Source organism: Argiope bruennichi, chromosome 8 (genome assembly GCF_947563725.1).
Source record: "Argiope bruennichi chromosome 8, qqArgBrue1.1, whole genome shotgun sequence".
Classification (NCBI taxonomy): domain Eukaryota; kingdom Metazoa; phylum Arthropoda; class Arachnida; order Araneae; family Araneidae; genus Argiope; species Argiope bruennichi.
Window position 1 is genome coordinate 19,400,915 of NC_079158.1, and position 14,353 is coordinate 19,415,267.

General features: G+C 28.8%; 1 protein-coding gene across 1 annotated transcript in view; it reads right to left on the reverse strand.

Moving 5' to 3' along the window:
* Positions 1–14,353, reverse strand: part of LOC129980591 (sterol O-acyltransferase 1-like) — a 97,143-nt gene that overhangs the window by 11,121 nt on the left and 71,669 nt on the right. The window contains exons 2-5 of the mRNA XM_056090971.1: positions 8,679–8,809; positions 6,074–6,136; positions 4,339–4,446; positions 1,661–1,812 (exon numbers count right to left, since the gene is read on the reverse strand). Of these exons, the coding sequence (XP_055946946.1) occupies positions 1,661–1,812; positions 4,339–4,446; positions 6,074–6,136; positions 8,679–8,743 (388 nt within the window). The 5' untranslated portion in view covers positions 8,744–8,809. The remainder of the gene's footprint in view (positions 1–1,660; positions 1,813–4,338; positions 4,447–6,073; positions 6,137–8,678; positions 8,810–14,353) is intronic.

Consider the following 14,353-nt stretch of genomic DNA (forward strand, 5'->3'; position numbering starts at 1 on the left):
CTGTTATGTTTTTTCATTCAACTTTTAAATCCTTTCAATAAAAGCGTAATCAAATTGCATAAGTACATAACCAATAACTGAGATTTTCAGCTTTTGTCAAAATAACGACCCGTTTTGAAACTATATTGGAGCTCTTTTAGGATTCATCTTTCAATTTAGAACGCGATTAAAAAATGCAGGTGAAAAGTGAACCACCATATCCTCTTCAAACCTCCGTCCAACTCTAGCAGGAGGATGCTCAATGGATTTGCCATACAACAGACCAGCGGTCAATAGAATCTCTATCCAGCAACCTTTTCAATCTTTAAGCCAAATATGACTCTTGCGCCAAATAAACTACAGAAAAACAACAATAATCAATCTTTAAACTGAACTCTTGGCCATAAACGACGATTCGGTATGAAGAAAATATTGGAATGTAATTTAGTTAGTTTTTCCACATTTTTTTTTTTTTAATTTCAAACAAAAAAATTATTTTTGTCATGGAAAGTTCACACATAACGACAACAACAACAACAACAAAAAATACACGAAAAAATCCAAGTAGAATTTAAAGGATTAAAAAAAATCCAATTAGAATTTTAGGGAATTAAAAAAAAAAAATTCAAATAGAATAGGGAACGCTTTAGAGAGAAATACAGAGCATCGTGGCATACAAATCCTGTAAAGATGAATGAAGTAGCATAAGTATATTTTCTGAATCAAGTCCTAAAAATGATTTATTCAAATGATCATTTTTGGAAAGATGCACTTGAAGTCGGAGTATGAATTTTGTAGTGCTAACATGGTCTTTTGCATTTCTTTATACACAAAGCGAGACTAACTGGAAGGACTAAGTTTTAGTTAAGGTATTTGAGATCATTTTAAAGACCTGGATCTCATAACTAAAAATAAATATCTGAAGAGTTCTCTAAAGTCTTATTTGATTAGTTAAAAATTACTTCCAAAAGCAAAATATAAAATGTAAATCACAGTTCAAAGAAATTAGTGCGTTTTAAGATTAAAAATATGACACCAAAGTATCTGGAAATTTAAGTTTCATATTTCATAAAAATTATGTCTAAATGTTCCGAGCAGAAAACACATTCAGCTCTCGATTCTACCAGTTTCACAAGCATATGAAAAATTCTATCATCATATGAAACCTTTGTCTTTTGTGCACAACGTTCTCTTTCATTAAAGAAATTTTAAATATAAGAAATGCCGTATCTTAATCACAAAATAATTAAATTATATATTTTCTAAGGAACTATATAACAATCAGTTTTTCCATTTGCAACTTAACACTAAGCTTTGAATTTGAAAGTCATAAAATATGCGGCATTTTTCATTTTAAATGTAACATGCTTTCAAAAATGATCAAAGCAACACTGACTTCAAAATTAAATATGTTTATTTCAAAATGTTTTCGAACATTTTGGAAAATATTTTCTTTTAGAAAGCTTAAAAATGTAAAATAATAATAAAAATGCAAATTAACTTTTTATAAAACAGATGAATAGTATCACTTGAATCATATGAATATTATCTTACTATCATCATATCTTTCACTTGAGACAACACAAATCACTTCATTTCTACTTTATCCCATATTTTTCTGGACTATACATTATTTCAATGGCATATTTATTCAAGATACCCAAAAATACTTAATACTTACCCTTCTTCTTCGCAAATGCTCTAGAAGAAGCCCAGAATTGAAAGACAGGATGTAAAAAGAAAACAATCGATAAGTTGATGCCAATCCATACGGCAGTAACAATGTGAAACTGACCAAATGACCATGAAACCAATGCTAAATCTCTTTTTAACCTAAAATTTAAATCACAATAAAATAAAATAACGAATATAATGCAACAATTATTCATAAAATCATAATTTAAATTTAAAAAAAATCTTTATTTGAATTGGATTATGGACTTAAAAAACTAAGGGATATATTCGATCATGTTGCGTAAATATTTTTTAAGTATCAACTATTTTTTAAATATATTTTTATTAAGGTAGTTGGGTCGACCTAAAAGCCTCAATGGGAGTAAAGGTTTATATAAAAGAACAAAGGAAAAATTAAAACATAGTTCAATTTAGCTTTGTTCGAATAATGTTACTATAAGAAATTATTTGGAACAGATTTCTCTATTTTTAGCAAATAAAAGAACAAATAAAAAATAGAAAAATAGTTCAATTTAGTTTTGTTCGCATAATGTTACTACAAGAGATTATTTGGAACAGATTTCTCAATTTTGAACCAAGATCAAATGAATAAAAAGTAGCAAAATATGTAATTTTAAAGGTGGAAATATGTTTAACTATAAACAATTTACTTATATATTTTTAAAACAAGATTAAGTTTAATTAAGGTAAGATTTTTTTGTTTAATTATAATTATAAAAACTGCACTTAATTGGAACCCAAATATCTTCTTGAATCGGAATAGCATAGAAAATAGTTATAATTCGGTTATAATAAATAGTATTCCTTATAAGCTAAACTGAGAAGAAGACAAAACATGATACACTATTTCATTTAAAGACTTCAAATGTTTACCCAAAGAGAACAAAAAATATGGTTATGTGATTTTATAATATAATTCGAGAAAGAAACGAAGAAAAAATTATACAGAACATATGACACTATATTAATGTAATATGTTTTATAAAAATTAAGTATGTATATTATTGTGCTTAAATATAAATAAGCAACAAAAAAAATCTGTTTTTAGTGAATTTATTTCATTAACTCTGTACAATTAAAATATTTAGATTATCCAAATAAGGTAACCTTGTCCAAAATCACATAAAAATTTGCGTCACAAAAGTGTAAAAATTCATCACATATATGAAGACATAAAATAAAGTATATATCATAAAAAGTGCTGAAATATGAACGAATAGAAATTTTCATAAAATCAGAAATAATAAAAAAAGAGTTTCTTCCAAATATTTGAAACAAACAGAAGCAGAGTAATAATAAAGAAGAAAAAAACGATTAAAATTCAATTTATAAGAATTTATCGTCCAATTAATAATGGAAAAATATTGTCAATGAACGAATAAAATAATTCAAATGATAATTTGCCCTGAACAAAAGGGGGAAAAATATGGATATCATGCTGTATTGTTTTCTTTAAATTTTAATCAGTGTATACCTCTCAAAATTGAATTTGGTTTATAACAATATTAAAATTTTTACATACGGATTATCATCATTAGGCTTTATATGATATTTAAAAGTAAAAACCTTTATTATAAATTGATCAGTGACCAGTTGAAATCTCTGTCTATGATAAATGATCAACTGGTGCATTTCTATATTCTGCGGCATGATTCAGATCCCATTGTTTACTGATTTTTAACCCTCCTTTGCATGATTTTTTTTGTGCGTGAAATAAATCAGAATGATATAATTCATGTTTTAGATTAAAGGAAAATTGTTTTAAAAAATCCTAGTATAAATATATGCAGAGACATGTTAACTCTGGCTCGGAAAACAGGCCTCTACTAATCGGATTATATATCAAATCAAATACCTCTCACGGGCCCTAAGGGAAAGCCCGGTTGAGATTAATGCGTAGAGATGGCTCATATTAAGAGAATCACACACTCATTTAACATAAACGAATTCATTGAACTGGACGAACGGCTGGGCCGCTTTACATCGATGAACGCTATGACAGTACTGAATACAGTTTTTAGGGCGGGTATCAGATAGCTTGTTATTGGCTGTTGAGTTATGACGCGAGCGCTGCCAGGATGACGCTCCGTACACCACATATATAATATAAAATAATTAAAAAACAGTATGATGGAAATATCCATCATCATGCAAATTTACATGTTAAGCTCAGTACAAAATCTTCAATGTCCTTCTCTTCTAAATTCCCCCACTCATTATCGCTTTTATTAGCATATAATAATAATAATAATAATTTCAGATTTGTTATAAAAATATTCATGAAATAGAAAGTTTCTTCCAACCACAACAAGCAGCGGAATGACAAGCTCAACCCCCCTATAATGATTGTGACATTTGATTTTTTGACAGCTACGTTCTTTATTACACAACAGTTGTGAAAATAGTCAATAAATTTACAGTACACCTGTTTTGAGTAAATTTTTTGTTCACTAGATGTTATGATGGAAATTTCTATCATCATGCAAAGAAGGGTTAAATAATGGTATGCTTCCATATTGTGATTAATAAACAAGTCTATGGTAGACGATTAAAAGAATTGTATGTTTATATGTACATTTTTTATAATGAAGATTATAGTATAGTAATTTCTAGAAACTGAATGCAAAAGGAATCTAAGAAAAGAAAAAAATATCTGGTACTTACCGTTCAACATTAAAGTAATAGAAGATAGCGATGTGCAGGTACAGGAATACAAAAAAAGCAAGAATTAAGTTGTATAAAGAGCGTACATTTGGACTTCTCCAAAGATTTCTGAATAGAAACGGAAAATCAATAATAATAATAATAATAATAACTTTTTAAAATGCCTAATGTTTTAAATTTTTAACATTTAAACATAAAATCAGATAGAGATTCTTAAGAATTTCTTGATACATTTTATTAGAAATCAAAATTATTTAAAATTACATATTTTGATCAATAAAAGAATATTGTATAAAAAAACCATGTTAACATTTCAGGTGGTACCAACATGCTTGCAATTTTATTTCTTCGTATGCGCAAGTACAGACATTTTTATTAAAAATTAAACAGCATTAAGATTCTTTAAAAATTCGCCATCTTAGATATCGCCTAATTCAAAATAAATCTAATAAAACTATTCATTGAAGCTACTTTTATTAATATATTTAAACTCAGAATAGCTTTCATTTAATTTTTTTTAACTCTTCCTATTAATCTTTAATTCATAATTAAAATTATTGTGTAATAAGGTAATTATTTTTCTGAAATTATTTACAACGCAAAGGGAGTCTAAATTTGTGAAGCCACATATTTCGAATTTTCCCACACATTTAAATTCAAGTCAAATTTAGTTGAATTGATTGATAAAATAAGAAATTAAGTTTCGAAGTATTAAAATATTGCATTTTCATCGAAGTACTCAGGAATTAAAATTTTCTAATTTCCAGCATATCAGAATGCGTGTTAAAAAGGAATAACAATCGTCAGTCCTTCTTAACATGAAATAAATCAAATTTAAATTGAATAAAAATTCGTTTTTGAAATTATTTCTGCAGACATTTTCTTATTTGTAAAATAGCATGTTTTATCGTGTAAATGCGAATCAAGAAAGTAATATAAACACAACGAAACTGCATGCATCCATAGAATATAAATTATGATTTTGCAGGAATTTCGTAAAAGAAAAAAGTCCCTGTTTTGAAACCTGACTCAGTCTTCTTTACTCTGTTATGAAGTTAGCATAACTGAGCGATATTCACAATTTTTTTAAAAATCTCTATTGACACTCACGTTAAATAAAAAACATCACAAATATTTTCAATTATCGCAGTTAATTGGCTTCAAAATCACCTCGAGTTCAGTGAAAAATGGAAAAAAAAAATTGCAAAGAAATACAGAATACAATTTAACAATAAAATAAAACTTATTATTCTGGAGCATATCGTAACATACGAGAATAGGAAAACTGTTCACAACTTGAAGGGCATTTCAAAATTCTTCTATGTATTCGAAGAATGTTCAGAAATGTAAACAAAGATCTATTATTCTCTAGAAACATAAATTAGTAATAAACAATATTTAAAAGGAAAGATTGAACCAAACTACCACTATAAGGATTTGAACCATGGTTAATCGCATGAAGTTGAATATTCAACTAAGCCAAGTTGGCTGGTGAAATCTAGGAATGGCTAGGACTAGGAAATGGGTGGTGGTGATTTTATATATATATATATATATATATATATATATATATATATATATATATATATATATATATATATATATATATATATATATATGAATTAATGTAACTTTAACAAAAATATTTAATGGCATCTAATTTGAAACATCATTTTCATGGTTATCTGAATGGAGTAAAATATATTTAAATTAAAGTAATAATCTTATGACTTACGTTAAAGTTGAATTTCTTAAAACAAATTCTTTTCTTCGTAATTCCCTTGGAGCTTCAGAACCTCTGAAAAATATTTTAGATGAATAAATGTGGATGGAAAACTGCAGGCTGAATATGGCGTCGTTCCATGGTTATGAAAATTCATTAAGCAAAGAAATATTATATTTAAACAAACTACTATTGTTTGTAAATTATTAATATAAGTTTATAGGCAAATTGTCTTAGTTAATTGCAACATAATTTTTATTGCTAGTGTAACAGTGAAATTCTGCTATATAACTTTAGTTACGCATTAAATTTCTTAGCGCTATATACTTTATCTATGGAACTACCTATGGATTCTCGAATTCTCAGACTCGGACACTACTTGCATTTTTACCCCTTCCGACGCCATGAAAGGATGATTTATAAGAACAAATCCGATTTAAGTGATTATTGTTGTCACTTATTCCACCGGGAATCTTAATTTCAAATTCTTGTCTCAGGAACAATGCTTGAAAAGTCCGAACAGTTTGTTCTGTATAGGCACACAATTCAGTTCTCCTTGAAACGTGTCAGTCCTAGATGCCTGAAATGTTTCCTTTGGTGCAATACGAATTCATTTTGTAGGATTGTGCTAAAAAATAATAAACAAGATCCAGAAATATATTACTTCTTTTAACCTGTCACTTGTTGGAAGGTCATTAAAAGAATCAGATTTTTAAACTAATTTAATCAATTTATGAAATTAGCTATTTAGAATAGAGTTCACGACTCATTCCAGTTTTAAAGAAATAGCTAATTTCTTTCATGAATCCATATCGTGCTTTTTATCTCATAGATGAAATTTCTTGAAGAATTAATTTTCGATTTAATGCTTTTTGCTCGTCATTTCTATGAAGAGACATTGCCGACAGGTAGAGCTACTAATTTATCGTTTGGTTTCTTAATTAAGACCTTTCACACAGCGGTACTAGTTCACCGTTTGGTTTCTTACTTTTAATGAATCAATTTCGCGTCTCAAAGAATCATTTATCGTTAGAATTTTCAAACTTTTTATGTTTCTAAGTCACACTCGTGTAATACGCAACTAACATTTATTCTTTTAACTACTTTTTGTATACTTTATATCCACATTTTTAAGATTTGAACCGCATGTTACGAATAGTAAATGTTTCTCAAAGAAAATGTAAACATGTGATAAATATTAGAACATATTTTAAAATCAAGCTACATTATATTCATTGGATTTTACCACACATGCAACAGCTTTAAAAATATTGCAGTATTCTGTTTGTATGACGGATTTGAATGTTTGAGGTACTTTGTTGGTTCTGAAATGATACCGATTCCCTTTACAGTATTATAATCCTCGTCAAATAAGGCAAAAGAGAACAATAGTGTATTTCCCATATAGTATATTAATAAGAGACATAATTACTGTTTTGAGACATAGGGAAAAACCTTATCTGTGATTGAAAGATTTGATGCTGTAGAATTAATATGTATTGAATTTTTAAATAATTTTGCTGTCATCCTGTAACTTATTTATTTTGCCAAAAATATGCTAATTGAAATCATGTATTGTTTTTACTAAAAAATTTAATGCAGAAAATGTTAAGAAAAATTGACTTTTAATACTATTTACATTATGAATCTGACAGCAAGGCATTTAATTATATATTAAATGTCTATTAAAGTTTTAAAATTTAAGTTTGATCAGATTTTAAAGATTTACCTTAAGCTGAAATTAATCAGGGATAAAATATTTCATGAAAAGATAGAAATAGAATACAATTATAGACGTTCATAGTTGTTAGTTGTCGTTATCAATAATTTCTTTCAAGTTTTGCCAGAAAATATCTCTACATTTCTTGCATCCTTAAACTAAAAATAATAGTAAATATTCCTTAAAGTTCACTAAATTGCATCATTTAGGTGCATCATTATAAATATACCCACATTAAATCTATCAAGTCAGAAATTACAGCGTGAAGTTTGGCTTGCAATGATAAGGACTGTTATTGCTTTCGACTGACCCTTGATAGGGTGGAGTTCGCTGAAGACACTGGACTATACTAAAACATTTTTAACGTACTTTGTATACTAAAAAGATATTGAGAGGATAAGCACGAAGGACATATAAATTCACAAGGAAAAGCGATATAAATAGAAATAAAAATGCAAACAAAATATGATAAATGTAAAATTTATTTATTAATGGGAGATTTCTAGATTAACATTGTCTATTTCGTTCTTTGCATTTTAGAGGCACTTTTCTTCACTATTAATGAACTAAAAATATCCGGCATATTTCAAGATATTAAATCAAAAAGAAAGTATCTAAACGCTGCATTGTTATTATAAGTCACTAAAACATACATAATATTACATTATAACGAAATAATGTAGCAAAAAATGCTCCAATTTCTAATTACATTTTAAAATACATCTCCGCTTTTTTAAGAATTAACTTATTTCTTACATGTGTTTTGAAAAATATTTCAAAATTCAGATGTATAAAAAGTTTTGATTTTCTTGGAGACAAAATTATGTTGAATAAATATAAAAATAATTTTCTGTTTTAAGAGCCATAAAAAAAACTAAAAATAATAAAAATGCTTACTTGGTTAACGATGGCGTATTTATAAAATCGTTTTGAGGTTTTTTATGTTTTAATTCAAGTTCCATGATTATTCTATTAGGGCCTTTCTGGAGCTTGGCGTCGACATCATCCAAAATATCACTACTCGGACCCTAATAAAGCAATGTATATATTAAGAATATTGAAATGAAAAAAAAATCACTAAGTTTCATTCAATAAATGAAATTGACAGAATATATCTCTCTATCTATCTATCTCCTCGTCATCTGACCGCGGTTCAAAATGACGAGGTCTGTCCCAAAGTAGCCCTAGTGTTGCTTTACAACGGGACGTTAATATAATTAAACTAAGATCTGAATTAGAAGAGACAGCATTCCTTCAAGGCATTATAATGGAACAGGAGAGACAGTGAAAGCGAACAGTAATGGCACCCATTTATTGACATTCAGTAGATGAGAATTAAAAAAATAAACGCAAACAACAAATCTGGAATTATCTCTTTTATACCAATGAGAAACCAACCACGTAAATACTCTCCAGTTTGACTCGATGCCATTCGCATTCATGGAGAAAATGCAAGTAAAAAGAAGTTCCAAAAGAACTTTAAAAAGTTTTCGAATCACTAATGTATGCATATTCTGCAAATAAAACCGCTGGCCGGAATTAATTATTTTTTTCAAAAGAATATGAAACATCTCGGTACATTGCAAGATTCGAACAAAAAAAAACAGCATAGAAACAAAGATTTCAGGAATAATTCAGTGTATTTTTAACAATATAAAAAGGCTTTGAGAAACTAGCGCATTGTTGAAATATTTAATGCTATTTGAAAGGAATTTATACTGCAGGATATTATTTTACATACTTATTGATCATTATAACGGAATATTATGTAAACAAAACTGAACTTATGCTACTTGCATGCCATCCAGTTTGCTGAAAGCACCAAAACTACTAACAAGATTTTTAAAGAATCTGAAAAATGGCTATTGCCTAAAATTACTCTCTACCGATTGTTTCCCTATTTCCGAAACGAAAATTTTCAGATAAAACTTTCAATTCGAGTCATTCCACCTCAAACAGAAAAGATAACTTTTTAAAGAATAAATTTGAAAATTTTTAATCAATTGGAAAACACTGATGAAATATTCCTCAGGACAGAAAGTATAGTAATTAATTGAGTAAGTTACCTGCAGTATTTGCCTTAGTTCCCAAGGCTCTATATCTCGAGCCTTCTTTCTGATCTCCACCCTGTTAGACATGATCCTCGACTCTCTGCTCTTGAACACCAACCCTGAATGTGATAAACTTCATACAGAACAATTTACTTGAAAGCAAATATAAGAAGCGCACAGGTGCGAGCTCGAAGGCAGTAAGCAAACAATTTTAGAATGAACACGTGTCCGGTTAAAATCCTTTTCACGACGAAACAAACTTCTGCCCTTAAATTGCAGCAAATATCCGTTCTATTGAAACATTGTTCTTATCTGGATACAAATGCCTTTTTGGCACTTTGAAAGTTTATGAGGCAATTAAGATGCGACATTATTATTTTCAAACACTTTTGTTAACAAACTAAAATTAAATCAACGTGAAAGAAGAGAAATGCACATTTAATTACAAGATTCAATGTTCCCATTTAGTTTTTTTGATTAAAAAACGAGACTCTGTGTGTGTGGTTGGGGGTATCTATCACACAATGCGTTTCGTAATCTTTCAATCGGTATAATGTTATTGAAGATACCATAGCCTTCATCTTTTTTTTTAAGAAGGAAAGTTTCGATTATTTATTCATTTGCAAGCCTGCTTGCTTTTATGAATGTATAAAGCTACACTGAGGAAGTTTTTTCTACTCACTAACAAATCCTCTAACGTTTTAGTATTTTTATACGATGGAGAACAAAGGGAATGAATTATTGCTTACAATTTATGAAAGCAAAACACAAAATTTGAGGTCTTATAAAGCTTACCATGTAATGCAATGCAATTTTGCTTTTTAAATGGGAAAAAATATATAAAATTTGTTTTTCAGATCAAATTTCTTTTAGCATTGGGGATAATAATTTAGAAATCACTGTTAATATATTCTTATTCATAAGAACACAAAATTCTTTTCATAAACGCATAACATTATAAATAATGTCGCTCAAACCGATTTCAGGATATTGGGATTATTTTTATTTTAATCCATGTAAATTTCTATTCTAAGTTTTACAAGATACTTTATGCTAATATATATATAATATGTAATGATATCTAGTTCGAAACACGTTTTCCTAATTTTATCTTAATTCAGCTCATGTTATTTTTCTTCCAAAACGTTCTCTTATATCCTAATCTAATTCTTACTTTTTTTTTTTTAATTAATTATAACACATTCGTAGTAAAACTGCCGATTCCATTACAACGAAGTGATAAAAATATTAAAATTCTTTTCTAGACACTCCTTCCCAAGTCTACACGTGTCCAAGAAATCCCTATCAAAATCTCACAGTAAAATCACTGAACGGAAAAATTTTGCTCTCATGTCACGATGTAGATAGACGAATCTCTGTCACATTTTCGCAGTACAAAATACGACTCCCGTGGTAAAATAAATCAGATTCTTATAATTAAGTGAACGTAAATTGATATATAGGAACATGACCAAATATACTTGACCAAGGGATAATTTTATCTTAACATTTTAGTCTTTTGAAGTTGCAAAATACTTACACACATATAAATATCCCAAAATTCTAAGTGAACTCTACTGTACTGAAAATTAAATCGACCCCCCCCCCACCACCACCACCACCGATCAAGACTGAACATAAAAATTAATGCAACATCAGAAATTGCCTTTTTAAATGATATATATACCTAGCCGCTGTTTATATCGACTTTGAATCGATTAACGAATAAATAAACGAGTAAAATTCAGCTGGAAGTAATGAAAGATTAAGGATATTTAACATTTAGATGGTAATAAAAGAAAAATGCAGAACTCCATAGAGCGATTTCTTCGCTATGAAAGGATGACTAAAACCTTGCATTGGATATTAATTTCGAACCTCTATTACATCTAACTTTAAATAAAATTATTATCGAAATGCAGTTTCAATGGTCCTTTAAACTGTCCATAAAGAGAAGTTATTCAATTCTCCAAGTTTTTAATTAATTGAATTACCAGCTTATCGCAGAAAAATCCACATAAATACAAAAGCCTGGTTAGCAAACTGGATGTCAACTGAAAGACGAATCGTCACCAACAGAAATTCAAGAAAGTGTTACAATTTAAATTAAAGTTCTAAATTATTCTTTTTTTTCCCACCTTGCAACTTTATTTGGAACGTATATTAATTTTGCGCGGTAAGGAAAAGTAATGCACACAATTTCGAATTTGTGCCGACTCTTAACATTCCAGCGGGAGAGCGTATATATAACAGAACTTATAATAAAGTATAATTTCATTTAAGTTTTAACCTTAGGGCAGTAAGAAATCACAATTTCGACTATTCTTCCTGCTTTTAATTGAAGTTTGGAATTTGAGAATTTAAAAAAAAAAAAGGTTATATCACATATACACACGATCCATGAATCAAGTTCGTGCTCAAGTAGTTACAATCAATTGTAACTATTTACTTACAATCAATTGCCATATTATTCTAAAAGATCTGCGATTACTGCCAAGTGATTTTATAGATGGTATATTTTGAACTATTTATAAAATGACCTAAAACAGATTAATTAAAAAGAAAAGCACAACCAAGCTTCGAAGAAGAAAACGATGTGCCTGGTATAAATATTAAATGCAACAATGCTCAAATAGCGAAGTGAAAATATTAATCTCATTTCACTTCTGTTCTTCAGGGATAATAATTAGAATTTATACTGTTTAAACTCAATTATTATGTTTAAATAAAATCCCTCTACTCCAATCTCATTTAAATGACAATTTAAAATAAGAATATAAGGCTTGATTTTGATAATTATTTAAATTTTTCTAAACTTAAGATAAAACCTATATATATATATACTCCCTATATAAGATGGCAAATTTGTCTTAAAAGTCAACAAACTAATTTCTTTAAATAGAAAGAAGATAATTCGCTTGAAAGAGGAAGTAGTTTCTACAAATTTAGGATACCATATTTCCATAATTAAAGTAGCTTTAGCGCAAATAAAAGAACACAACACAGACCTACTGACCACACAGCAGTCGCATGCCAGCTCATAAAACGGCGTCTGGATGCGAGTGATGCGGGTTTATGGGTGCCTTTTGGCGGCTTTCTATCTCCTTTTCTTTTGTAGGAGAAAGATGAAGTTATATATTATTTTTTCTTTCGTCACTTACTAATAATAGATAAAATTTAAATTACAAAATTATGTGGAAGCTCTTGCATGTTTTTATAAAAAGATATTCTTGCATATTGTGAAAGTCCAATGTCTAAATCTGTAATAAGTCCTCATCATTTAGTCAATGAAGAAATCCAACACAAAAGATATTTCAACATAGAGTTTCATGCCGAAGAACAAGCAAAGTAAAAGTTTAAGAAAGTGTGTTTAAGTCTTCTGAGAAAAAAAATGTCCATTATTCCTGGATGAGTAACAAATTCATCAGATTGTCCTTTCAAATGTCAACAGATGTCCTTGATTAATACTTTATCAATTCAGTCACTTGTAAAAGGTCCTTCATTGAGAGGAGTTTCAGAACTTGAAGCACTTGACCTGCACTCCTGTCCGGTATGACCAGCAAAAGTTTCTTCAGCCCAGTTGAATGTTCTTCACTCTCGCTGAATGGTAACTCCAATTGTATGGATAAAGAAAGAAAAATATTAATAACAATGCATATAAAAGATATCAAAAATATATTAAAACGACAAATAATGGACTAAAAGACCGCATTAGATTGGTTAACACAGATGATTCGCATGTCAAAATAAAGTTAATAATTTCAACGTCTGAAATTAATACTTAACAAGATATTGAAACTTAAATGTTGTAATTGTTTTTATGAAGTGAAAGTCACAACACGATAAGGATTGGCCAAACACCAGCTCGCAATCTATCTATATGCTATGCGAGTATGGTTTAGATTTTTGTTAATTACTTTCTTAAATATTTACCTCATAAAACAGGAATACGTCTCACGAATGGTATTTCTCTATAATGGTAATTCAGTAGCGGGTGCTGTCGACAAGAAACAAGCCATAAACAAACTAAACTTTCAAATCATTAATATATCGAGACAGAAACCGCCCAACGGAATTAATTATCTGCCTTTGTGGGAAAATAAGTGTGTTCACTGATTGATACTTATTTAAATGGAGAAAGTTTATAATCAGTTTGAACCAGACTTCAAAAATTTAAAGACTCGTACTTAGGTTTGCATTCCCATAAAATTCAATTTTAATTACTTACACAACTTCTGTTTTAATTATAATTGATATCCTGTGCCAAAGTTATTTTCCTGTGAAGTTTAATTCCTTTCACAACTACGATAAATGCTTTCAAATTAATAACCCTAAATATAATCCATCATATAGCAATGCAATGATACACAATTTTTAATTGCATTATTACGGTAAACCGATAGCTAGCGAGTTCATAGAATAAAGTAGATTTGTGAAAATTCTATCAGGGCAAGTTGTTTGCTCATAGTGAATAAAATTATTTTAAATAGAAACAATCACCGAGTCCTTTCGATTTCGAGC